At 33.3% G+C, this 27,587-nt stretch overlaps 2 protein-coding genes across 2 annotated transcripts in view; both read left to right on the top strand.

The window, feature by feature from the left end:
• The first annotated feature begins 8,191 nt into the window (after positions 1-8,191).
• On the top strand, positions 8,192-9,053 carry LOC126776447 (uncharacterized). The gene is made up of 2 exons (XM_050498969.1): positions 8,192-8,293; positions 8,617-9,053. Exons 1-2 carry the CDS (start codon positions 8,269-8,271, stop codon positions 8,892-8,894), a joined length of 303 nt encoding a protein of 100 aa, XP_050354926.1. The 5' UTR covers positions 8,192-8,268; the 3' UTR covers positions 8,895-9,053.
• Positions 9,054-16,494: 7,441 nt separating this feature from the next.
• Positions 16,495-27,587, top strand: part of LOC126776418 (IDLSRF-like peptide) — a 100,861-nt gene continuing 89,768 nt past the window's right edge. Inside the window, exon 1 of the mRNA XM_050498928.1 lies at positions 16,495-16,664. The gene's annotated coding sequence lies outside the window, so the exon portion shown is untranslated. The remainder of the gene's footprint in view (positions 16,665-27,587) is intronic.

Raw genomic sequence — 27,587 nt, 5'->3', positions numbered from 1 at the left:
TTGATTAAGAATTAATAATAAATTGAAAATCATTCGACAACGTAAATAAATCCGTAAACCTTATTGTTGCAGATATCAACCTCTTTAAGCGTTGCTCCAATCGTAACGGTCAGTACCAACCAGTGCGGTGTCAACCAGACCAGTTTCAACACCACTTCTGATGTACTCTGCGGAGTCCTTACTCAAGGATATAATGTCTCCAACGCGGACGCTGGTAGTCCCTGGTTCTTTGGAAATATCACCGTAGGCGTCGTCTCCGGCGTGAATTTCGGAAATGTCTCTTGGAGTGGCATGGTCAGTGCCTCCGTCGCTTATTACAGCAACTGGATTATAAGAACCGCCGTCTAATTGACGAGCGTTATTTTGGTGTACCTTATAATTTAAATTATACGAATTAATTTAACTCGTCATTATTATTATTTTTTTCCTCTTGAAAAACGTATGTGTTAACTAACTGTCCGTTTGATATCGTACAAATATGATTAATACAAAGCCCCCTTCCATTTCTCCCTAATGTTTATATTTCCGAAAATAGTTCCGTAACGGATGCTCGCATTAAAAAATATACCTGTGTTCCAATTTTAGCTTCCTAAGCGCAGAAGTTTTGGCAATACGTGACTAGACAGGGCAAACAATTTTATAAGTATAGATATATTTTTTCCTGGAAACAAGTATAATTATGACGAAACAATTATAATTTATGATGGTCTTATTTATATCGATTTTCCTTTTAGTTTAAGATATGGTATCCAATAATGGGTTGATATATATAAGATTAAGTATGCGTGACAAATTAAAAAATATTTTTTCTTAATAAATATAATATATCTGCATAACTGCCACATTGGTCCAGCTTTTAAATATATAGATTTTGGTCCAGGGTTCATATTCCGGGTCAGCTTTATAAAAAACACTTTAAAAAATCTATCACTTTTTTGTAATAAAACATTTAAGTTACTGTAACTTTTGTAATTTGTACAATTTGTTTTGTTTTTGTAGCGTATTATATACACAATCTCAGAATTAGCAATTATTAAATAAAGAATAATTATAGCTGTTATTTAGTTTTCAATCATAACACTAGGTTAATAACAATAAGTTTCTTTGAATCTTTCAAAATATTTTTCATTCTAAATCGATACTTTATAAATAAAAGTAGGCGATATTCAAGTGAAACATTTTGGAACGGAATACTCTAATAAATTTTATAGCACTTAAATTTTTATGACAGGATAAGAAATGTTTTATAAAAATATTTGAGTCGCGCTAATTGTTCGAAGATGACGTGGTTTTGGATTTGTAGCGTCATTCTATATATTGGTAAGTATATCAAATAATTATAACATAATTATTTAGGGTTTTGCTACATATTTTTTGATTAAATTATACGAGTATATATGGTATAACTTTTTTTATACAAAACTTTTGTATGTTATTTTAAACAATATATAAGCAATATTTCAAGTATATTGTAGATTGGAATATATCCAGCTTTATTATACGCACAATTATAAATCCATACGCATTGTTTCGTTGATAGTTAGTATTTCTTTTATAAAAGAGGTAGGTGGACTAGCCAGTTATGGTAAGTGGTCACCGCCGCGCATACACATTGGCAATGTAAGAAATATTAAACATTCCATAGATCGCCAATACGCCGCCAACCTCTGGAACAATGGTTATGTTATGTCTCTTGTGCCTGAAGCTTCTGGCTCACTCGCTATTCAAACCGGAACACCGGAATGGATATTGCTGCTTTGTGGTAGATTATCTGATCATCGGGTGGTACCAGCAAGTTACATTCATAATTTAATCAATGTTTCAGGAGCAATAACCGCATCTTCTGATCGCATTGTAGGCGGTCAACCTACCACTGTTGAAACATATCCTTCTATAGTACAAGTTGAGTTCCTGAGTCAAGTTACAAGCATATGGTCGCATAACTGCGGTGCCAGTATTCTAACCTCTAGATTTGTCTTGTCTGCGGCACAATGTTTTACGGGATGGTAAGATCATTGTTTCTATATTATTTTAAATAATAATAAATGGAGAGGGAATCCGTTCTTGACAGATACGGTTTATAAATTCTTCAAGCGCTGAAAGCGCTTCACAACTTCACCGTTAGTACTAAGTAAACCAGAATCCTTTTTTTCAAATTACACAATACGAATAGATCAATCAAAATAACTTTTTACTGGTCCGTCGGCGCACTTAACAGAGATCCTGGCATCAGCTCCGTGGTTACGGGTTCGATTCCCGACTCGAGTCTGGGTGTATTCTGTATGTATATACATAAATATTTATTTAAAATGTATATAAGTCGGCTCTTATCAATATAGTTATTAAGTTGTCTTAGGAACAGCCTCCGTGTGTGTGTGTCTCAAGTAAGAGAATTCGTCTTTCGTTCTTTTTTTTTTCTCGTGTGTTTAATTGTAACCGCAAAAAATGCATCAAAATTATTATAAGTGTTTTAAATATAATATAATTAATTTTCTGGTAATTGTTTCCTAAAATTCAAAGCCCATTACATCTTTGCTGACTGATAGGAATATTTCCTTTCATACATATTTTATAGGAACTCGGATGCGACATTCCGCCGTATTAGAGCTGGTGCCACCTACCGTCAGGTCGGTGGCTTGGTTGTATACGTAGACGAAGCTTTGAACCATCCAAGTTACGGCTCCAGCGGTATAGGTGGCGACATCAGCGTGGTGAAACTTAAGAGTGCACTGTCTTACTCGCCCGCCATCCAGCAAGCTACCATCGTAACTCATGGTTCAACTGTGCCCGACAATCATCCCGTTGTGTTTGCTGGATGGGGACGGATTGGCGTAAGAATGTTTTTAAATACTTTATAATTCGAAAACATTAAAGATTATTTAGTACTAGCAAAACCCACGGCTTCGCCGGCGTAGAATCCTTCAAGTTCTACCCTTTCAGTGGAAGTTAGGTACATGTTGGTTTCATCACGATGTTTTCCTTCACCGCCAAGCACGATATGAAATTAAATTTAAACACAAATTAAGCAAGTAAAAACTCATTGCCACTTGCCTGGGTTTGAACCCGCATTCCATTATTCATTATTCATTTTATCATTTTTTATTTTAGATTACTGTTAACATTGGTTACTGTTACCCTAACATCGGTTAGGCTAACAGTAATCTAAAATAAAAAGATGGTTATTTTTGTGGCACGCAAATAGTTATAACATAAAAACAGGCAGTTATTTTGAAATCGTTGACACGAACTTCAATTTAATAGAAAATCTGCTGTAAATAACTTGAATATCCTAACCTGAATAATTTGATATAACAATTTATAATTATAAAAATATTTGATGTTTTATTGGTTAGATTAATTGACAACATTTTCTGACATTTTTTTTTTTATAGAATAGGAAGGTGGACGAGCATATGGGCCACCTGATGGTAAGTGGTCACCAAACGCCCTTAGACATTGGCATTGTAAGAAATGTCAACCATCGCTTATAGCCAATGCGCCACCAACCTTGAGAACTAAGATTTTATGTCCCTTGTGCCTGTAATTACACTGGCTCACTCACCCTTCAAACCGGAACACAACAATATCAAGTATTGCTGTTTTGCGGTAGAATATCTGATGAGTGGGTGGTACCTACCCAGACGAGCTTGCACAAAGCCCTACCACCAGTAACTATATACTGCTATTATTTAGTAATTTGTGAACTACATAGGTTCACAAATTACTAAATAATCATTTATATATTTAATGAATACCTACCTATATATATCATATAATAACCCGGGTTCCTTCAAACGAGGCGTGAAGAGGCATCTTGCGGGCCGGCAAGGCGGGGGCGGCTAGTGCAGAACATTCTTCCCGACTGTACTGGCCGTCACCGCGTTTGGACTCTACTACCACTTACCATCAGGTGGAGTAGAGTCATTTGCAATATATATAAATCATTTTCTAATAATGTCTCTCTTCAGTCAGGTGGTCCTCATTCGGATGTACTCCGTGACGTCACAGTGTATACAATCAACAACGACCTATGTGCACAGTTGTACGCACAGCTGTCAATGCCGATTAACATAACACAAGACATGATCTGTGCTGGTGTATTAAAGGTTGGTGGTCGAGATGCCTGTCACGATGACTCTGGTGGACCGATGTATTTTGGGGATGTTGTTGTCGGTGTGATATCTTTCGGTTATGATTGCGCAAATGGCAGCTGGCCTAGCATTAGCAGTGCTGTTGGGTCATACACCGATTGGATTGTTGATTCGGCAGTTTTGAGTTAATAAAAACGATATCGTTATTGGTGCCTTTTTCTCAAATTTTCTTTTTTGTGCTTCGGGTTTAGTTTTAGTTACACTTCATTTATTATGAAAATAATATAAAATCATAAGACAGCTGGATTCTTAAGAACAACTTTAAAGAATTGCTATATAAAAACATTTTAAAGTGCTAACGTAAGTAATTATATTTTTTTATTTCTGCTCAGTAAAAAAGTTATAAAGAAAATATATTTCGGAATTCAATAGACTAACCTTGGTTATTATTAAGTGTCGGTTTTCTAAGAAGAAATCCTTATGACAGATAGGCATTAAATAGGCATATATACACGACTTTCTTCATTAATATTTAACAATAATATTATTATTCTCTCATCACCAACATCTATTATCAAAACACTATTTAATTTAACATTAATTTATTTAAATATTTTTGTTTATTAATGACATCTAGCGGTTATTTTAAACAACATTTCATATCTGACAGTACTGACATGTAAATTTTCATTTCATCGTTTTCTACTAGATGGCACTGATTGTTTTATAAAAAATATTTTAAATCTTTCAAGAAATGTGAGATGTCAGTGTTTTTATATACAAAAGTTCTATCTATTCTATCTGTTGACCGTTGACGAATTCCGTACGTCTAAAGTCAATCCTGGTGAAGACTCAGGTTATCATCGATCATGTCATTAGAACTTAACGAAAATGTAAAATTAAATTATAAGAGTAAGTGGTTTCCAATCACTATTTCACCTATATGAACGAACAAACATTGCAAGTTATTAAAAGCTTTTAAAAAATACAGAGCAAATCTTTAAATAAATCTCTGTACAAATTATAAGGTTGAGAGAGAAAAAATGTTAAGATATAAAATGAAAAAAAAAACGGAATTATTTAAACGCGGTTACAGCCTAAATTAGAAAAGGGAAAATATTGACGAAAATTTTTCTTACTCGTAAAAAATATAGGCAATCCAGAACTCCAGGAGTATAATGAAATGAAATACTTGAGTGGAATAATAAAGGGTACCTTCGTATAAATAGTTATTTATCGATGTTACCTACTTGCTATCTTTATAATATATATATATATATATATATATATATATATATATATTATATATCTCATAAAAATATAAAACGATTGTGTGTATACCCTATTTCAATTGACGCAGGAGACGAGAGAGAAGAAGATAAACAAACCCTAGATATTCTATGCGATTTGCTACTCGTAATTAAGCTGTATTATGCACTACAAAAGGTTATTAATTAATTTACCCTTATTTATAATATATCAGTTTCCAACAGAACTAGTTATAACCACTTTAATTTAACCTCAAAAATTCTGATTACATCTTCGCGGATATTATATGTTTACAATGCCTTTTTTTGTTATTTCTTCGCGAATTCATAGTGAATATCATAGACTATTCAAAATCTCGACCAATAATATCACGTCACTTCGATGTCAAAGTTTTTTGTCTATACTTCTCTTGTGGTTGGAATAGACTATACATTTGAAGGCTTTTTTTATTTAGGGGATTAGATGGTACGTCACCTGTTTATATCTGTTGATATTGGCATAATAAGAAATGTGCACCTTTCCTGGCACCGTTAATTTGCCGAATTAAGAATGTTATTTTTTTTTTATTATTATGAAAAGTTAACTATCTTATTATATATATATATATATATATATATATATTCTTATACAAAAGTATATCATTGGTCCTTTATATTTAGAAAGTCGCAAATCACAGTATCATGTTTGGTGGTAGTACCTATTCTGGCTCTTATAACGGGTGTTAGTTACCAGAAAATCATTTTACTAGATTTAATAGAACACATCAGCACACAAAGCTTATTTATATATTTGTTATAATGATCTATTATCGATAATAATGCATTCGTTTTATTATTAAATAGTTCACAGCGCGTTTTAATATAACATCGAAAACGAAGATCATGTAAACGAAAATGTAAATATATTTGAACGTTACACGGGCTACAAAACGTTTATTATTTACGATGTTGTTTGTACGATGGTTGTTAAGAACAGACATACTAATTATATTTTATTCTATTAATAAGACAGTACAATTTTTTTTATAGAATAATTTTCGAGAAGATCGAAAGAAGGATGCAAATTTTTGTCCCACCGTCCAATGGCAACATGGAATACATCGCTGCATAGGTATTTTTCAGCTGAACTAATGGAGTTCATACGAATCCTGGCATCATCATTTGTCATTGCAATAAATTGCACCTGACCAACGATCGCAACGATATAAGCAGAGACTACCCAAGACAATATATAATAATTATAATACAAGACAAAAATATCCACTCAAGTCACTCAAACTACTAAATAACCCAACATAATACAGGCACTATAAAAATCTGGCTACATAAGAAATAGGCAATCAAATCGAATCAAAATATACTTTATTCATTTCACAAGCACTTTTAAATCGTAATTTCTCAGAATATTAAATGTAAAGCTACCACCAGTTCGGAGCAAAGATTCTCACCAGAAGACCCGGCAAGGAACTCTCTATTTAATTCAACAAAAGTCTCTTCATTATATGGTTTATAATTTTTAATAATAAGTACCAATTATCTTAACATACGTACATATACATATAATTATATATATAACAATGGTTAAGAATTATGATAATAATTATTACAGCGCTTAAGCGCTTAAAGCAACAGCATGATTCATTAAACGCTTGACATAGCATTAATCAGATCGATAGGGGATTTCTTGTACCTATTATATCACATACTACTCATATATTTATTAAGTTTTTCTATTTTATATTATAATATTTTGATGATTTTAGTAGCCTAATTATTCCAATTTAACTGTTCTCAGTGGATCTGCTAAAATAGTAACAGACTGATTTTTTTTAATTATTTCTTCATATTTTCCATTATTTAGCTAGTCGAAAGTAGTTTCTCTTTGAATAATAGTTTGTATTTATTAATATATGTATTAACTACGTATCCGTATATGGTATTGACTAGCGCCTGAAATACGGATATCTATAACATTTGCTTTTCTTAAATCTCCGAGAAAAAGCATATCCGAAGAGATTTGTATAATATTTTTTCGTATTTATCATATATGTACAAAATAACCTTCAGTTCCTGGAAATATATATAAAATAAGGAAGAAAAAGATTATATATACAGATAATAAAAAAGCGTGGAGTATGTGTTGAATTTCATAAAGGTTATATGAATATAATCGTAAAAAAGCCGAGATGGCCCTGTGGTAAGAACGCGTGAATCTTAACCGATGATCGTGGGTTCAAGCCCGAGCAAGCACCACTGAATTTTCATGTGCTTAATTTGTGATTATAATTCATCTCGTGCTTTACGGTGAAGGAAAACATCGTGAGGAAACCTGCATGTGTCTAATTTCACTGAAATTCTGCCGCATGTGTATTCTACCAACCCGCATTGGAGCAGCTTGGTGGAATAAGCTCCAAACCTTCTCCTCAAAAAGAGGAGAGGAGGCCTTTAGCCCAGCAGTGGGACATTCACAGGCTGTTACGGTAATCGTAAAAATAATGGTTAAAAAGAGAAAGAATATCTTATAACAACAAAAACAAACAAAATATACTTTAAAATGGACTTCCACCAGTTTCGAATGTAGATTCTATCGAGAAGAACCGGCAAGAAATTTATATTTTTATTATAGAAAATTATAACAAATTATACTATAAATATAAAAACACTTTTGACCTTTAATTTTTTATCATTAGTTAGGTTACCTTGATTTTTTATTAGCACAAAATAAATTATTAATTAAATACACATATATCACGAGAATTTCCTTAGCTATGTGCTCCCGGGGCTTTCAATCAATAGCGCACCGATCCCAGCGAGGGTAACGCATGCGCGGTAGCCATTTTTCACTTGAATCTAGACCAGGATAGTCTGTGGCTTCGAAAACAAAAGACTGCAGAAAATATTGCCAAAAAATGAGTCCTGAGAGAGAAGTTCAAGGTAATTCGAAGTGTTTTATATTCCGAAAGTTAAAGTGTTATGTAATATGTAAAAAACTTGTGAAATAGTGTTAGTTATAAGTAATACTGATAGGGATTGGTAATTAAAATTACGAATGTGTTATCCTAAAATAATAACAAAATTTTGAGAAAAGGCAAAGATTTTTAATGATTAATTGAATTATTTGAACGTAAATTTTTATTATTATCACAATAAAAATAACTTCGAAATTCTCGCAAAGAAAAATAAATTAAATTTCAAGCTGTGGAGTGAGGTAATACATAATATATAAAAATAATATTTATAATCATTTCGTGTTTCAGAATCAGTAGACGTTATGGAGTCGATAGATGAATTAAAAGAACGATTGTCATCTATGAAGCGTATGATGGAAGAACGGAAGAACGCTGGGTCAGGCACCAAGGAATTGTTCCAAGGCCAAGCCAGGAGTCTCCAAGGAACGACCATGATCGATGGAAATTTTCTCAGTTTCGTCTTCGGCGGTTCTCTTTTCGTAATCCTAAGTGTATCAGTTTATGCTTTTTATAACTTATACCACGCTGTCCTTAAGAAGTTCCCTTCAACGCACACGGAATTGTAAATTGGATTTTGATCCGTACACCTAAGGTTTATATGGCTGAAGAAACAATATCTCCTCTTCATCTTCGGTTAAAGTTTACTACGTAATACATAGAAATTGGTGACGTTTTTGCTGACAAATATAATACCAATAAAGTGTGTTTTATTTCAAAAACGTTAATTGTGTTTCATTTATATACAAGTTTTGGTTGTGGCTTTAGTGATATATTTATTCCCTTATAAATCATATAAATAGATAAAAATCTATTGTTGATTAAATTGATTGAATCAAATCAATATATAAATTATTCGATTAGACTCTTAGAAGCACTGTAGAATGATTCATTTGCTTAACAAGATTCGTTATATTCAATAACTTTATTATTATGTAAAAGATATTATGTAAAGTATCAGTTCGGAATGTGCGCTTTACCACCAATTAAATAACATAGGTTAATTGAATTTTTAAATACATATAATATCTTTATGAATAACAAATACTAACTCCAAGTTTTTGTACTATAAGTACATTTTTGTGTGGAGTAATAAGCCTTATTTAATTTAAAAAAATATATCAAAAATATTAATACTTTCTTTAGATACATACAGTACAGCCTGTGAATGTCCCACTGCTGGGCTAAGGCCTCCTCTCCCTTTTTGAGGAGTAGGTTTGGAGCTTATTCCACCACGCTGCTCCAATGCGGGTTGGTGGAATACACATATGGCAGAATTTCATTTAAATTAGACACATGCAGGTTTCCTTACGATGTTTTACTTCATCGTCAAACACGAGATCAAATATAATCACAAATTGAGCACATGAAAATTCAGTGGTGCTTGCTCGGGTTTGAACCCACGATCGTCGCTTAAGATTCAGGCGTTCTGACCACTAGGCCATCTCGGCTATATAAAGATGAACAGAACAGGAAACAAACAAATATTTTACCAATGAAAGTGTTAACAACGAATACATAAAATTATGATGCCTAGTTAGATATCACATAGCTTAGAAATATTAAAAGCAGAGCTTTCGCAAAACTTTTATTATTTTGTGAATTAACCTTTTCAACATAAGTTATTTTATTACAAAATCCCCTATTGCTATTTGAAATTTATAAGCTGTTATAACTATTAGTTAAATAGAGAATAAAGTAATTGTGCGGATTAAAAAACAAGCGAACCTTTTTGTTTAATTACAATTATATCAATGACTGACAAAAAAAAAGCAAACGAAATACAATTTGATATATTTGATTAAATTTCGAAGTAACGTAGACGAGTAATGGAAGCAACGTGAAATGCTTTTAAATAAATGAAGGAGTTAGAACTAAAAGGTTATAAGAAATATATGTTTATTCTAGTATTTTTCTCTCAAAGACCATATTTTGAACTTCAATTCAGTGTAACAGCAAAAAATATTTTTTGGTCACTTATGTCCTTTCAACTCTGCTTCTTCGAATAGCCTTCACATCGCGTGGCGTTTCTGACAATTCAAATATTTAACATGATATATCGCTTAATGTTTTATGCATACTTTTAACTGTTACACAGGCTCGCGCCTGCGACTTTGTATACATTTCGATTTATCTTACTTTAACAAACATTTCGTCGATCGAAATTACTGGTGCAACGTAGATTTAAAAAAAAAAATTAATTATTGAATTTCCAAACATACCGACAAAAAACACTAACATTCAACATTCAAATTTGGATAAACTACATAAAAGTTAACTATAGCAAGTTCATTTTTTATTAAATATTAGTACATTCCATCATATTTATCGTCCAATCACACTAAAGCCAAATAAGTTGATTTTAATTTGATTAGCGTTTCAGATACTAGAAGAAAGAAGTGATATGTGACGTTGTCAACAATTCACAGTGAGATGTGAGGTGAGTTCTTAGAGAATTGCAAGTTATTTGGTAAGTATTATCAAAGTACATGTATACATTGTTTTAAGGTATTTTCTAAGATATATAAAATCACTGGTGGTGGGGCTTTGTGCAAGTTCGTCTCACTATGACGAGCCGGTTGGCGTGGTTGGTAGATACTTGCCTTTCACGCCGAAGGTTGTGGATTCGATTCCCATCCAGGACAGACATTTGTGTGCATGTGAACGTGTCTGTTTGTCCTGCGTCTGGGTGTAATTATCTATATAAGTATGTATTTACAAAATAAAAGTAGTATATGTAGTATATCAGTTGTCTGGTTTCCATAGCACAAGCTTTGTACAAACTTAATTTGGGATCAGATGGCCGTGTGTGAAAAATGTCCCAGGATATTATTATTATTATTATTACCACCCACTCATCAGATATTCTACCACAAAACAGCAGTACTTGGTATTTTTGTATTCCCGTTTGAAGGGTGAGTGAGCCAATGTAATTACAGGCACAAGGGACATAACATCTTAGTTCCCAAGGATGGTGGCGCATAGACGATGTAAGCGATGGTTAACATTTCTTATAATGCCAATATCTATGGGCGTTGGTGACCACTTACCATAAGGTTGCCCATATGCTCGTCCGCCTACCTATACTATATAGTATATTATAATGGCGTGACATTATAGGCACGGTAAATACGGTAATTGTTTGTTAGTACACGTCAAAGAGATCGCTTAAGGATGCGGATGTGAGCCGCAAAAAGGCGACTGTGAGTAACGTTATAAACATGAAATAATTTGTTTAGTATTTTTAATGAAATACAAATATATCTTTTGATATAAAATACTTTCATAATTTGTTGATGATTTGAAAAAATATAGTAATAATAATAATAATGTCTTCCAGACCGATTTCTAGCACGAAGGATCTCTATCTGGGTAATCTCAGGAGAGATTAGCCAACTGCGCAGGAGATATTATAGTGCACAAGTGTGTGCGCAAACACAGGTGCACTCTCTATTTCCTAACTCCTTTAATTCGATGGGAGTTCAGGCGTAGGACGATCGGCTTTTACGTGATTTTCGAGTCACGGGAGTGTACAGACTTCCAACTTCCAGACTCCGGGCTGCTACTGAGAATATTTTGACAGACAAACTCAATAACTTTTTATTTGCTCCGACAAGCTCTAGTGAAACTGCGTATAAAAGAAATAGCATTAAAACACATGTACTTCAGAGGAATTTCGAATCGTTTCAATGACACATAAACATGAATTTGTCTTCACACGAGTCAACACAGTTCTCTATTTATGTCAACCGTTGATCAAACAGTATAAGTTGACCGGCCTGAAGATTTTACTTGACATTCGGATATGTAAAAATAGGTACTATTATTAAATTATTTAATTAGTTGTATATTTGCGTATGGTATGGTTTATCCATCTTTATGCTAATTTAATGGTCGCACTCTAAAATAGTGGTTTGATCACATGGATCTTAACTGAAGATTGAGGACTCATACCCTGACTTTACCTGGTGATAGAGTTTCGTGCAGGCCTGCCGGGGTGGGTACTACCTATCACATATTCTGCCGCTAAGCAGCAATACTTAGTATTGTACGATCCAGTTTGAAGGGTGAGTGAGCTAGTGTAACTAAGCACAAGGGACATAACATCTCAGTTTCCAAGGTTGGTGGCGCATTGTCGATGTAAGGAATGTTTATTATTTCTTACTTTGCCAATGTCTATAGGCGGTAGTGACCACTTTCAATCAGGTAGCAAATTTACTAGTCCGTCTACCTATAACATAAAAAAAAATCTGAAAGAAAGTACTACTGAATTTTTATGTCCTTAATTTGTCTGGATTATTCAGGTAGAAAATAATAATGACAATTTTAATTTCTAGAGACGTGTAATTATAATGAGCACATGAGGAGAGCTAAAAAATTAAAAAAAAAAAAACTTATTTCTTAAAAGTAATAAAACCTCCTTACACATTTATAATATTAAGAAAAATTACTTTTTTTATTATACGTAAATCGCGTTTATAATCATTTGAGTTTATAATTCATCTCTACGGAATTTAAATTCTACCAAATAGAAATGGAAAGAAACTCGGTAGTTAATCTTTTTATTAATTATTTACACGTGTACATGTAATGGCAAATAAAATATATACAACTAAAGTTATTTATTACGGATTAATCAAAATCAACGAATATTGACAGTAAGTTTTATTTTATTTATGAATAGTTCTTCGACATAAGCTTTATTATTGCAAAATGTAAATTTAAATTTATATATATATACATATATTTATCGAGATTATTTCCGATAATATTTAAATATTACGTAACAGTTATAATTCAACTAACAATATATATGTGAAGTTCTAATTTTAAAATTTAAAATAAAATATGATAAATAGTTTTGAAACTTTGGTGTCCGAAATACAAAAAGAGTCGTTAAAATATAATTTTCATTCATAATTTATAAACGCCGTAGACAACTTTGCCTGGCATAATAGCCCCTATGTTACAATAACACGCCACGTTTGCTAAAATTACACAACCCTTTCAAAATTACCTCTATTATAAAGCTATTTCAAATTTCAGTTAAACACCTCATTTTACTGTACATTTAATATAAACTTTGCGCCTAAGACTTAAAGTATAACTTCGCTTTAATATGCCTTGGCGTTTGTAACGTTGTTCTTGTAGTGTTTTTACTCGATAAATGCATAATGCAATTTGTGAATTTGTTTAAAACTCGCTTTGAAGATAGAAGAACATCGTTAAAACAAAATTCATTTGCGAAATTTTCCGTTATAATTTTAATATAACTTACCAAGATTAATTTGGCCTCCTGTAAGCTCGGTGATACTTAGTGGTAGGGCTTTGTACCATCATGTCTGGGTACCACCCAATCTTCACCAATACTTGTTATTTTTGTGTTCCGGTTTAATAGTATGTGAGCCATTAACTGCAGGCACAAGGGAAGTAACGTCTTAGTTACCAAGGTTGGTGGCGCACTAGCGGTAAGAGATTTTAACGGGATTAAAATTAAGACTACAGTTCAGCTATCAAATATTATTATCGAAAGCTTTTAAGGTTTTATTTCTGCTGAGAGACGTATTTGATAATTAATTCCAATTAACAGATCCATTTAACTTCGCCAAAGTGTTGTGTTACAGATCTAATATTTTATATCAAAGTTTCACGTGGCTTTACCCGCGATATTTATGACTTTTCAAACAAATCGAGATTACAATATTTATTCAATTTAATTACGGTATCGTTTCCAAGTATTGTTGTTATAGTGTGAACATTGGGGCTAATAACATTATTATAGTAACTTATGTGACTTGACATGTTTATGTTAAAGTGTATACTATCATGTTTTATGCAAATAAACATCATTATAATCTCTTGACCTCCTTGTTGTTTTAGAGGCTATATTTAAAGCCGCAGACCCGGAGGTTCAAATCCTAGGTCGGGCTAATAAAATGTTATTCAGATTTTCTGCTGAAAATTCTCAGTAGCAGCCGTTGCTCCTGCGCCAGAACTCTTTCCGGTCGTGTCGGATTGCCGTCCCATCGCATTATGAGAGTTAGGGAATAGAGAGTGCACCTGTGTTTGCGCACACACTTGTGCACTATAATATGTACTGCGCAGTTGGCTAATCTCTCTTTGAGATTGGCCGCCGTGGCCGAAATTTGTCTGAAGGACTATTATTATTATAATCAAGAAGTGTTCCTGAATTGCAGCCACGGTTAAAGAATAAATAAGCCTGAGATATTAGAGAGCAAAAGTGGCTGGGTACTCACATGTGCACTCTCCAGCCCCTCACTCTCGTGATCCCCTGCAGCGGAAATACTTTACAACTGAAGATAGTTCACAAGATCAACGCATTATGCTAGCCAAGGTATGGTAATAAAATCCCAATTTATTTTTGATAACCTATTTATAAAACTATTTTAAATAATATTATTTCAACATGAATAGCAAGTTGATTTTTATATATAGTTGAAATTGAAATCAGCTTAAATTGGCCCGTTATATTAAAAACAATATGCGCCGTTCACAAATTTTCAACAGCTTCCCATCGGTCTAGATTTATATATTATAATAATAAGTTAACGGTTACAATTTTACGGTGACAAATAGATATATAATGTATATAATGTAATATATATAATGTTATAGAAGTTTATGTGCAGAGAGTAACATCAAGGTTTTTTTTTTATTTTATCGGTAGGCAGTCTGGCAAATGTTCCAGCTAATTGTAAGTGATCACCAACATAAACATAAGCGCCTTACGAAATATTCCTTTCATATATACCAATGCGCCACCAATCTTGGGAACTAATGTTATGTTCCTTTTGCTTGTTGCATTGGCTCTCTCACTCTTTCAACTGGAACACAACAATACTAAGTATTGCTGTTTCGCGGTAGAATACACACTACCAAGTATCAATATAAGATATATATATATTATCTGTAATTATCGGGTTATGAGAGAGAGAAAATAGACAGTACAGATGTTCTTGTCCACACATAAAATATACTGCTCAGTTGGCTAGGTCAGTATTCTCTTGTATATTTTAACATAACGTATATTACATTATATATTATTTTGATTTTTTTTATTATATACATTTCGATTATTGCGCAAACTCGCGTGTGTAGCCAGGTTAAATATTAAAGTTATTAATTGTCTAATATTTTTTGACTTTTTATGTTCGAAGTTAATTACGAGAAAACCCTGAAACAAACGACTTGAGTAATTAAACTAATAATGTATGAGACACTGAAGTGCCAAATTACAAAAATTATTTACAGAATAATCCTTCTTATCTTGTACTATATAAAAACGAAAATTGCTTACCAATGTTCCCGTACGTGTAATCGAATTTACACAAACATAAGGAATGAAATATTTCATTCATAACCTGAAATATGTTTGTCTCTTTCAGTCCTATTGATAAATTTGTATATCTAGATTGAGTGAAAGAGAGACAGAAATAGGATGACAGGGCGGGAAAACGCTACGAGTGATATGGCACCGTCAAAGATTATAAAAATAAAGAGAAGTAAAAATTGTGTTTTTTTTTACTAACAATATCGAAATATGTGTATTAAAAATGTATTCAAGTAGATACAACTGTTTTTTGATTTCTAAAGGTAAAGCTATCTTTCATTCAATTCAATCAACATGATTAATAAATATAATAATAGTATGGAATGGTAGGCTATTTATGTGGATACATATGGATGTAAGGTACGTGTCACATACCTTTCACTGATTAATTTGAAAAGGAAAAAGCTCGTGCACACGTAATAGAATTGACATATTGCGTCTGAAAAGTTTCACTTAAATTATTCCACTTGAAAAATTTCCCCCAACGCTTTACAAGGGGCTTAAATTAAAAAATAAAAATAATATCTTACAAATAATTCGTTCTAATTTACAAATATTAATTAACATGAATATTAATTATCGCGTTAGAATCATGGCGGCCTTTCACGCCATCCTGAGCATTTGTTACACACAGACCGAAACGGTCCGAGCACAAAACGAACAGCTTTAACTTAACTAATCTTTGATTCATATTCATCTCTCTTTTCCGTTTCACAGTACTTACATATATCTATCCTTGTCACTGCTCGCGCGTACATTGCGTTCATAAGTCTAACCGCGTCATAACTTTTTCACCCCAGCCCCCGCCCAGAGGGTGGTTCTGTAACAGGTAACGGTACAAAGAGCGGAGCTTGTCATACTCAGTCAGTGTAGCGTTCGACATCGAGGCTAGTAGACGTGCGCGTTTCGGCCTCAATACTTGTTGCTTGAATGTTTTTAGAAAAATTGCGTTAAATTCTACCCGCTTTACCACCAAGTGAACCGATCGGTAAGTTCATTTAATTTTCTTATTTATAGATGAAAACCGTCTACGGATTTTTGGTTTAATGAAGATAATTCGATTTTCGAACATTTAGCACAAAGGATTTCATCTGTTGCGCGCGACGTAATCAACAAGTTGAAAGTTTTAACACTTATTTCTACTAAACTATTGTTAGATTATATTATAAAATAAAAAAAAAATATATATATATATATAGTTCCTTGACTAACATGCAATGCACGCAATACGAACGACAAATACAACTTTACGATCATTATAAAACAGTCTGAATTGCCTTTATTAATTTCTTTTTATTATTCTTTCAAGCGTTCGGTTAATCAGTTATTTAGTATTTAAAAACAATAAGTTACTTGTAAAAGAGGCAATTCAATTAACCGCACAATACCACCTACGCTTTAACTATTAAAGGTCATATATAAATGGTTAAATTTAAGTTTTATTTTAAAGGAATTCAAAGGAAAAAATAGATATTGTTAACAAAATGATAAATTACGTTTAAAATATGAATAAGTAAGAAATATTCTGTATATATCAGATATATATGAGATTTCTTACTTAATATTTCTCATAAAGTTGTAGCTACGACGCATAAAGAGATAAAATGTGAAACTTTCTGCGTACTCGTAACAAAAACGGCTCGTAAGTCATAACAAAGACGGGAAAGGTTGAGGTGTAAAAAGGTCCTCGGAGTTACGAGTTAGTAAATATTACCCTCCTTTTTTGTAAAAATTTTATTCTTCACAAATCCTTCATAAAAGTGCATTTTTGTTTAGATGTAATTCTAAAGATTTATTTAAATTTGGCTTTTTAAAGAAGAATTCAAGTCATTTAATATAAAAAATATATGTCACCCAAAAGCAAATGTTAAATTTTGGATAAATCAGCTCGTGACATAAGACCAAGACGCTTATTTGCTACGCTGAAGATTGCATTGCAAACAATACCTTGAAGCAAAATGTGGCCTTGAATGACGTCACTTATGTTTTTTTGTCCCTTTCTTTAGATTGACCATGTCGCGTCACGGTAGCATGCAAAAGCGATCCCGTGACACTCCTCGTTGAAACGGCAAGGGTACCGCTGGTTTTTTAGTGGGTATTCCGATGTTCGGGGTGCACTTGGCGCCTTGGACACCGGTGAGCCCCACATACCCCCCAACTATTTCCGTGGGGGAAACGCATAATGCGTTTTTCCAGCGATAAAAAAGATTGGCCATGTTGTTTGAAGTCGAGATGGCCCAGTGGTAAGAACGCGTGAATCTTAACCGATGAACGTGGGTTCAAACCCGGGCAAGCACCTCTGAATTTTCATGTGCTTAATTTCTGTTTATAATTCATCTCGTGCTTTTCGGTGAAGGAAAACATCGCGAGGAAACCTGCATGTGTCTAATTTCATCGAAATTCTGCCACATGTGTATTCCACCAACCCGCATTGGAGCAGCGTGGTGGAATAAGCTCCAAACCTTCTCCTCAAATAGGGAGAGGAGGCCTTAGCCCAGCAGTGGGACATTTACAGGCTGTTACTACTATGTTGTTTGCCTAGCTATGATACCATGTACTATGTATGGTAAATCATATATTCATTTATTTATGAAAATAAGATGTTCTGGTATTTCTAGATCATAGGCATCTAGTTTAAAATTTAAACTGCATATTTTGATTTGTATTACCAAATATTTCTTTACGGACTTTGTTGGCGTGGTGAATTTTAAGCAATTTTATTTAATCCGAGACTTAATGTATTATTATAAGGATTAATTGATTTCTTATTATCACAAACATGATTGTATATGGCGGGCTATGGTACTATAATACTAAATATAAGTATTTTTATATTTGGAACTTTTGGATTTCTTCCTTTAAGAATATCCGTAGTAATTGACCCGTTATCTAGATAAGTTGTTTTTTTAATATGAATATGAGTAGAAAGCCATTAATCTATTGATACATGACACTAAAATTATTCTTAAATTTGCCGGGAAGGCAATTGACTACTTCACTTGATGTTAAGTGGTAGTGGAGTCCAAACGCGACGATGGCCAGTACAGTTGGGAAGAATGTTCTGCACTAGCCGCCCCCGCCTTGCCGGCCCGCAAGATACCTCTTCAGGCCTAGCTTGAAGGAACCCGGGTTGTAAGAGGCGGGGAACACGTGAGCTTGAGAAAGAAAGGCGTTGTCAAATTTCTTTGCGCGCTATGGAATGGATGTCAAAGTGAGGCGGTGACATCGAGAGCCAGCACGCGTTAACTTGTGACGGAAGGGAAAAGCAGGAATTAGTGAGAATAATTCCTCAGAGCACTCGCCGTGATACAGTCGATAGAAAGCCTTAGTGCTGCTATCTCTCGAGGCAATTGTAAAGGCTCGTGGGTGTTTTTGACCTCTACGTCGCCAATAATGCGAACCGCACGTCACTGCAACCGATCTAAGGCCTCCAGTAGGTACTCAGCGGAGCCATCCCAAAGGTGTATATTCAAGCAAGACCGTACCTGTGCTTTGTACAACAGGCAGTTTTTTTTTATATTCGCCGGGAGGGCAAATGACTCTACTCCACCTGATGGTAAGTGGTAGTAGAGTCCAAACGCGACGACGGCCAGTACAGACGGGAAAAACGTTTTGCACTAGCCGCCTTCGCCTTGCCGGCCCGCAAGATGCCTCTTCACGCCTCGTTTGAAGGAACCCGGGTTGTAAGAGGAGGGGAACACCTGAGCTGGTAAGGAATTCCATTTTTTGGAAGTGCGACAAAGAAAGGAGTTGCCAAATTTCTTTGTTCGCGATGGAATTGATGTCACAGTTAGGCGGTAACATCGAGAACCAGCTCGCGTGGACTTAAGAAGGAAGGGAGAAGGTTGCTGTGACATGAAAAAACGCCGCACTTTGTTCAGAACCGAGATTCCCTGAGACTGTTATTATAACAGCTTCTATGTAGTCCCTTGGACTAAGGTCGCACCGAACGTCAATCCCCAACATGGCGATTTTGCTTTGTATCTTCAGCATAGTGCCACAGAGGGGAGGGAAGCGAGGGGAGAGAATACATTCTTAACGTTTTATTATGATTCGAAATTTAAAATAAATGATTTGTTAAATTCTTAAATGTTAGTGAAACGTTAATTTATTTGTTATTACGATTCTTAAAAGCTTTTAAATCTTTACAAATACAATGTGCCATTAAAGGCGAGAACTATATTTACGCTATAAGGAATAACAATTTTAATATAAAATAAATAGTAACTGATACCGTCATAAATATGAAGTTTTATCAATTTATAGAATGTTCTAGGCCAAAGTATATTTCATTTTTATTGGGGTCGGCTTTATAGTCTGTATTTTATTAGGGATGTAACCATAGAATGATAACAAGATGGCCGTAACTCGACTGTGTCAATTTGATAATGAGGTTTAGTTGTTTCGAAGGAACTCCTGTCAAAAGCAAATATATCTTTTAAGTTGACTATGGGTTTAAACTTCGGAAATTTTACTCGACTGCATTATGCAAAGATTCAATAACACTTTTGGGAGTAAATTTTCGGAGCAAAGCGGTTTGAACAATTCGTTAAATCATATCACTAGATGATAGCGTACGTTGTTTTTTAAGCGATCGTATGGCTATATGTCTATTATATTGTAAATTGTAAACAATTAAAAATTTAGGCAAAAAAATATTTTCGTTTTTTTTTTTTAAAAGGCGGACGTGTGACTTTGCCCATAGATATCAGCACTGTTAAAAATATTAACTGTCCCTTACATCGCCAATGCGCCACATATCTTGGGAACTAAGACGTCCCCTGTGCCTGTAGTTACACTGGCTCACTAACACTTTAAACTGGAACACAACAACAACAATTATTGCTGTTTGACGGTAGAATATCTGATGAGTGGCTTGTACCTACCCCGACGGGCTTGCACACACACATAGCCCTTCCACCAAGTTATTTTGACCGTGCTTCTCAAGTTTCTTATTTGGTGGGTGGTAATTTTAACTTTGATCAATGAGTAAGTATAACGTAACGGACAACAAAAGTATTAAAATCCAAAGATTCCTGCCCAAAACCGATTCCGGTACCAATGGACCAACAAGTTATATGAAACCATTTGCTCAAAAAAAATCTCGTGTCAAAAGACTTTAGATTTAGAAATGGTCCCTAGCGAGTATATTGAGTAATGATGTGTGTTTTTTAAAAGAACGTAGATGACATTTTTCTCGTGTCGTTCTTGAAACTTTGAGTAATGAAAGAACTTTAACATTTTCATTCACAAAAATATTTCTTTTGACTTTCGAACATCGTATTTCAATTCGACTCCAGAGAAGTTTATATGTTTATATACTTACTATATATGTATATAGTTCGTAGAGTTTAGTTAAATTCAATTTAAACTTGATTGGTATATGAGATAAATATCAAAATAGTCATAATGAACGACGACATGCGTTTACGAGGCGAACTTTCGATCTATTATTTCAGCACTCCTCATTGACTTAGCATAGTTTTATTTTTTGCAGTACCAGTTATTATAGGTGAAGGTGATCACTTACCACGTTTTCCTTCTCGTCTACCTACATAAAATTTATTAAAAAAACCTGCTAGTAAGTAGTAATAGCCTGTGTATGTCCCACTGCTGGGCTAAGGCCTCCTCCCCTTTTTGAGGAGAAGCTTATTCCACCACACTGCTCCAATGCGGATTGATAAAATACACATGGGGCAGAATTTCAATGAAATTAGACACATGCAGGTTTCCTCACGACGTTTTCCTTTACCACCAAACGCGAGATGATTTATAAACACAAATTAAGCACATGAAAATCAGTGATGCTTGCCCGGGTTTGAACTCATGATCATCGGTTAAGATTCCCGCGTTCTAACCACTGGGCCTGCAAATACCTGCAAGCAGCTTAAATTGATAGTTTGTGGTTTAGGTTCGATTCAGTCGACAAATCGAAAAGCGAAATCTATTCCGATCATCGGCTTCCAATGCGGTTTATCAGACGTACTAGTGATTACTACAGAACCTAGTCCATTATCGTTTCCTAGTACGAAATTCAATACAATAATTAAACATGAGCATTTTCCAAATTTTAACCATTATAATTTTATTAAAGACATATTGAACGATGTATTTAATCTTTAATAGTAAATATCTAATATATAATCACACACACATGTATATAATATATCAATAAAAATATTGTTTTTTGTTCAAAAATAAAAAAATATACAATTCTCATAACCTTTTCTCATAAATTTATTTTATTTCTTTATTGTATCAATAACAATTTTAAAAATGGAATATTGAAACTGTCACATTTTGTAAATTAGTAACGAACCAATGAATTTTGAGAGCTTAGTGATATGAATAAGGTCACTTGATTAAGGAGTTTTTATACATAAACATGTTCCATTGTACGGTCAAACTCATCTGGTTAAATACCGGCCTCTAAAATGATATTACATTAGGTTAAGCTAGGTAACAGCCTGTGAATGTCCCACTGCTGGGCTAAGACCTCCTTTCCCTTTTGAGGAAAAGGGAGAGAAGGTCTAAGCCCAGCAGTGGGACTTCTCCTCAGAAGGTTTGTGGCTTATTCCACCACGCTACTCCAATGCGGTTTGGTAGAATACATATTTGGTTTCCTCAGGATGTTTTCATTCATCGTAAAGCACAAAATGAATTACAATCACAACTTAAGCACATGAAAATTCAGTGGTGCTTTCCCGAGTTTGAAACGATCATCGGGTAAGGTTCACGCCTTCTTACCACTGGGCCATCTCGGCTTATATATATATTAATTTACTTGTACTATATTTAAAAATGTGAACTGGAAGATCATTACTTGTAACCTCCTTACACACTTTTGCGACATTTCTTTGTTTGTTCTTGATCTCTTTGGTCTATAATGAGCTGATATAATGATTGAATATGAAAATTGCTTGGAAGCTTTCTTTGAAATCGGGAGGAGCGGATTACTATTAGCGGGTAAGAGGCAATTATAGTTCATGCTTTCAATGTACTTTCACAATTTTTTTGCAATACATCTGACCAATAGTAAAAGTATTTAGGAAATAAGATTCAATAAAAATATATAATAAGCAAATCAGATAATATACTGGAGTATATAACTTATCTAGGATAAAGATAAAGATGGATTTAGATATGTGGACTCATTTAAAAGTTTTTGCGTGTTACGTTCACAAGTATAAGTGAGAGTTTATTACACCTTATATATGCTTACTGTAGATTACCCAACACAACTCCAGTATGAGTTATACTGTATGGGAAAAACGAGTTATTTATGGTTTTTTTTCAACTAAAATAAGTACCGTCGACATGAAAAGCTACTACAAAAGTTGCACTTTCACACTCGGTCCGTGTGAAGAGTACCTACGTAACTTAAAGTGTACGTGGCTCTGCAGTTAGCAACTCATGCCTTTTGGAATATATAAAAAGTTACCCAATTTATTTAGATGAACACTTAACCTACTGGTTGCACGTTTTGTTATCTGTTAAGGTTACATATTTGCGTAAAACTGCCTCGGTGGTGTAATCTTTAGTTTATAAGGCTGTTTATTCTAAGGTCTTAGGCTAATAATTCATGTCGGACCATAGAAACATTACTGGTAAAATCCTAAAAATTAGCCAATATTATTCAATGCAATTTTATCATATATATTCAAAATATCAATTATATAATATATATGAATCATAATGATTTAGCTGCAACTTTTTATATTCAGAGTTTTATTAAAAAAAAAAACTTTTTTTGAATACTTTTCGTGTTGCACATATTTACGATTATTCTGAAGAAGAAATAAGTAGAATACAAAGCATTGTCAATAATTTTTTCGCACCAATATAATATATATTGGTATTTTTATGAAAAGAAAATGTATGTACCAAAAGTTTTTTATCGTTATAAAAATAAAATAAAACGGTTTTCACTACATTACATATTACACAAATTGACAGCTTAACTTATTTTTTTGTTTAGAGTTTAAATAAATATTAATTTTATGAATTCCTTAGGTGTTATAACATTTCGTTACATGAAATTTCCGTGTCGCAAAGTGATTGAATTCAAATGCGCATTGTGATAACGATAAAAGTAATGATATCGATGACCTTGTTACGTGCACGAATGTTACACTAAGGGAATTGCATTCAGACACGTAACGTGTAAAATATAAAGCTTAAATGCACATTGTTCTAGTATTGTAATAGTAGCTGTGGCCCGCGGTTTCATTCGCGTTATTTGAGCTTTACGAGCTGGGTGAATATTCTTAACATAACATTGTTCGGTGAACTAGTGTAATTATATGTCGGGACATTATAATCCCCGAAACAAATATCTATAGTATAAACACAAAGAAACAAACGTAGAAAAATTACCATGAGCGGATATCGAATCTCTGACTATAACACGATATAATGGGTACTATTTAAAGAGATTGTAGTGTGTTAAATACAATAAGAATCTTAAATTAAAACTCAAATAGTATAATAAAAAACAAAAACGTATCTGATTTATAATGAAATTGAAATTAATTTATCTAAACAAAATATGAATCCTTTGTTTCATATGTTTTATCAAATTCAACCTCGCAAGTTCATTTTGCTGAATAAATATGACGAATGAAAGCCTCATCCACCTTTTTAATTTGAACTTAAATGCGAAGGATTTTGTATTAATGTACATATTAATATGAAATACTTTGTTGTCTACCGATTTGGTATAATCCCCGTTTTCAAGTAATTTCTACAACATAATCCTGCTTTCTCTTCCAATAACGCGTAATATTTGAGTTAGAAGTGGGTACGACTCGAAGTGGATAATTCTATGAGTCAGGATCAAACTTACGACTTTAATATCACAATGCCTACGATACATCTACGTACTAATGAGACTAAAAAATGTGAACAAAACGAAACAGGTGTGATACATCAAAACTGATTATTATTGAATGAATTTATAATTTATTTATTTATTTATTAATTTAATTTAATTTAATAATTATTATTAAAGAAGTTTCGTTTGTAAATATATTTTTTTTCTCATTCATATTATAATAGTACATAGTTGCGAAGTATACAAACACGTGTGAAAGGCACAATATAAATTATAAATACATGGAAATGTAATATTGCTTGTCCGGGGTTGAACTCGGAATCATCGGTTATGATTCTCTTCTAACCATTGGGTCATCGCGGCTCAAAACAAAAAATATTGTAAAAAAATATTTTTAACACCATTCCTTAATTGACAAAGGACTCGTCCTGTATTCATCTTGTTATTCGCTCGACTGCTTGATGTATTACGCCTTGGTTATTGTCTTCAAGAATTATTTTTATTTTAAAGCTAGATTTATAACAGCGTAATATTCCTTTAGTTATGACAAGAGCTCTTCGAACTAGCTATGATGTTTTTTATATTGCTTTAGTGCATATCGAGTTTTTTTTTTATAAAGAACTGGTTTAAAATTACACATACACATACAAAAATAATAATAAATTAATAAAACACATTCGAAGATTCTGTAACACATGCATACGAGTACATATACGTGACGTTTCATATGTACGTTATTGCGTCACAGATACTAATCTAAATTTTATTATAGTGTGAGTTGTAATGACGTCCACGTATACGCCAACTAACTGGAAAGTTCAAACAATGACGTAAGCAAAAATTAATATATCCTTCAAATTTAAAGAGAAATATTGCAGTATTATTTTTAAATGTCAAGTAATTTCTTACAAGCTTTAATTACAAGCTATAAATGAAAAATATTAATACTATTATAACAGAAACATTTTAGGTATTATTTTTTATACAGGCAATAAAAGGTAAGTACTACATATTATTATGATTTTATTTTCATTATTATTTTAAAATTTTATTTATAAAAACACCACAAATAAATTAAATACATTGGCAATACATATACTGACATATATATTCCAGCGGCATTGTAAACAGGAATTGACGGACGCGTTGTCTATGCCAGACCTCATACTATCGATCGTTAGAGATTTTGAACACGAGAATGTTATATTTTAGAAGCGTACTGTTGTACCATTTGGGTTAATGCATTTTCAATGCGAGATGGGTTTAGGTAAAACACTGAAGAATTCAGATGTAGTCAGTTATATTAAAATAAATTCCACTGTATATTGCTTAATTTTGTAGTGTTAAAAAAACAACCCATATACAATTTGATGAGTATTCAAGTATACTTTTTAAAATAAATAAACGATTATTATATTATACGACGGCCAATTAAAACCTCCTCAACAAATTTGCTTCATTAACCTCTATATAACAAATCTTACAGAAACGATTTCACATATGCTGTTTATTGAAAGCCTTGATCTTCTAATAGTCATTTGTAGTTCAGACAATCTTTTATTTTAGTGAAGCGTAAACGACCCTACAAGTATATAAGGCTTTATATAATACTGGTTTTAGCATTTAAGGGGGAAGCGGGCAGTAATTATGTAAAAAAATCTTATATCATTTCTTAGGACTTTTATTTCTCATTCAGGCTACTTAATACTAAATTTCATCAAAATTTCTTTAGTAGTGTAGCCGTGTACATAAGTCTTTATATAATACTCATATATTATCATGTAAAGCCAAGGTGAAAGCAAACCAAATTTAATCAGTATTGGTTAAGTAGCTTAGCCGTGAAAGCGTAATAAATAGAGTTACTTTCGCGTTTATAATATTCGTGTACATTATGTCTTCTATAAAAATTGTAAGTAAATCAAAGTAAACTATATACGGTTGGTCTTCATTTTACAAAGGTAAAGCTCCCACCGGGTCGAAATGCAACGAGAAAGGCAGCAGTTACTCTGTTATACGAACCTTTATAGTTATAACTTTATGTTATAAACGCAAAATAGAATGTTCCTACAACTTCCTACAAGTTCCTACAAGTACTTGCTCTAGGAACTTTATGAGAGAAATATATTAGTAAACTGTTGTAACTGAATGTTTCCTTTGTATAAGTTTCACATAATAATTGGAAATTTTCTCTGAAATATCTTCATGCTAATTGAGTTAAAACTTTACTAAATAGATAGTTTACTGGGGTAGAGCTTGCAAGTTCGTCTGGGTAGGTACCACCCCACTCATCAGATATTCTACCGGAAAACAGCAGTACTTGGTAATATTGTGTTCCGGTTTTAAGGGTAAGTGAGCCAGTGTAATTACAGGCAAAACGGACATAACATCTTAGTTCCCAAGGTCGGTGGCGCATTGGCGATGTAAGCGATGGTTAACATTTCTCACAATGCCAACGTCTATAGTCGTTGGTGACCACTTACCATCAAGAGGGCCATATGCTCGTCCGCCTACCTATAAAAAGTGTAATGATTTAACATGTTTGTTTTTTGACAATTTTCTATATTCAATTATATTTTCTATAGAAATTAAATAATCAGTACATTAACTTATTTTGTAGTTTTAAAGATACGTTATTATAATAATATGCTCTGTTATTATAAGCCGAGATGGCCCAGTGGTAAGAACGCGTGAATCTTAACCGATGATCGTGGGTTCAAACCCGGGCAAGCACCACTGAATTTTCATGTGCTTAATTTGTGATTATAATTTATCTCGTGCTATACGGTGAAGGAAAACACCGTGAGGAAACCTGCATGTGTCTAATTTCACTGAAATTCTGCCACATGTGTATTCCACCAACGCGCATTGGAGCAGCGTGGTGGAATAAGCTCCAAAACCTTCTCCTCAAAAAGAGGAGAAGAGGCCTTTAGCCCAGCAGTGGGACATCCACAGGCTGTTACGGTACGGCTCTGTTATTATATAATACTACAAACTCATTTAGTGATCATTATCACGGACTTCGTGGATATATAAATCATACTTAAATAATTTATTTTGTATTATAGTATTTTGGATAAT

The sequence above is a fragment of the Nymphalis io genome, chromosome 20, assembly GCF_905147045.1.
Source record: "Nymphalis io chromosome 20, ilAglIoxx1.1, whole genome shotgun sequence".
NCBI lineage: Eukaryota > Metazoa > Arthropoda > Insecta > Lepidoptera > Nymphalidae > Nymphalis > Nymphalis io.
The sequence above is the reverse complement of the archived record's forward strand: the minus strand, read 5'-3'. Positions and strand labels throughout refer to the sequence as shown.

Coding starts and splice junctions, on each gene's coding strand:
- LOC126776447 (XM_050498969.1), top strand. CDS start 8,269: ATGAGTCCTGAGAGAGAAGTTCAAG. Junction 8,294..8,616: donor TCCTGAGAGAGAAGTTCAAG/GTAATTCGAAGT, acceptor TTCGTGTTTCAG/AATCAGTAGACGTTATGGAG.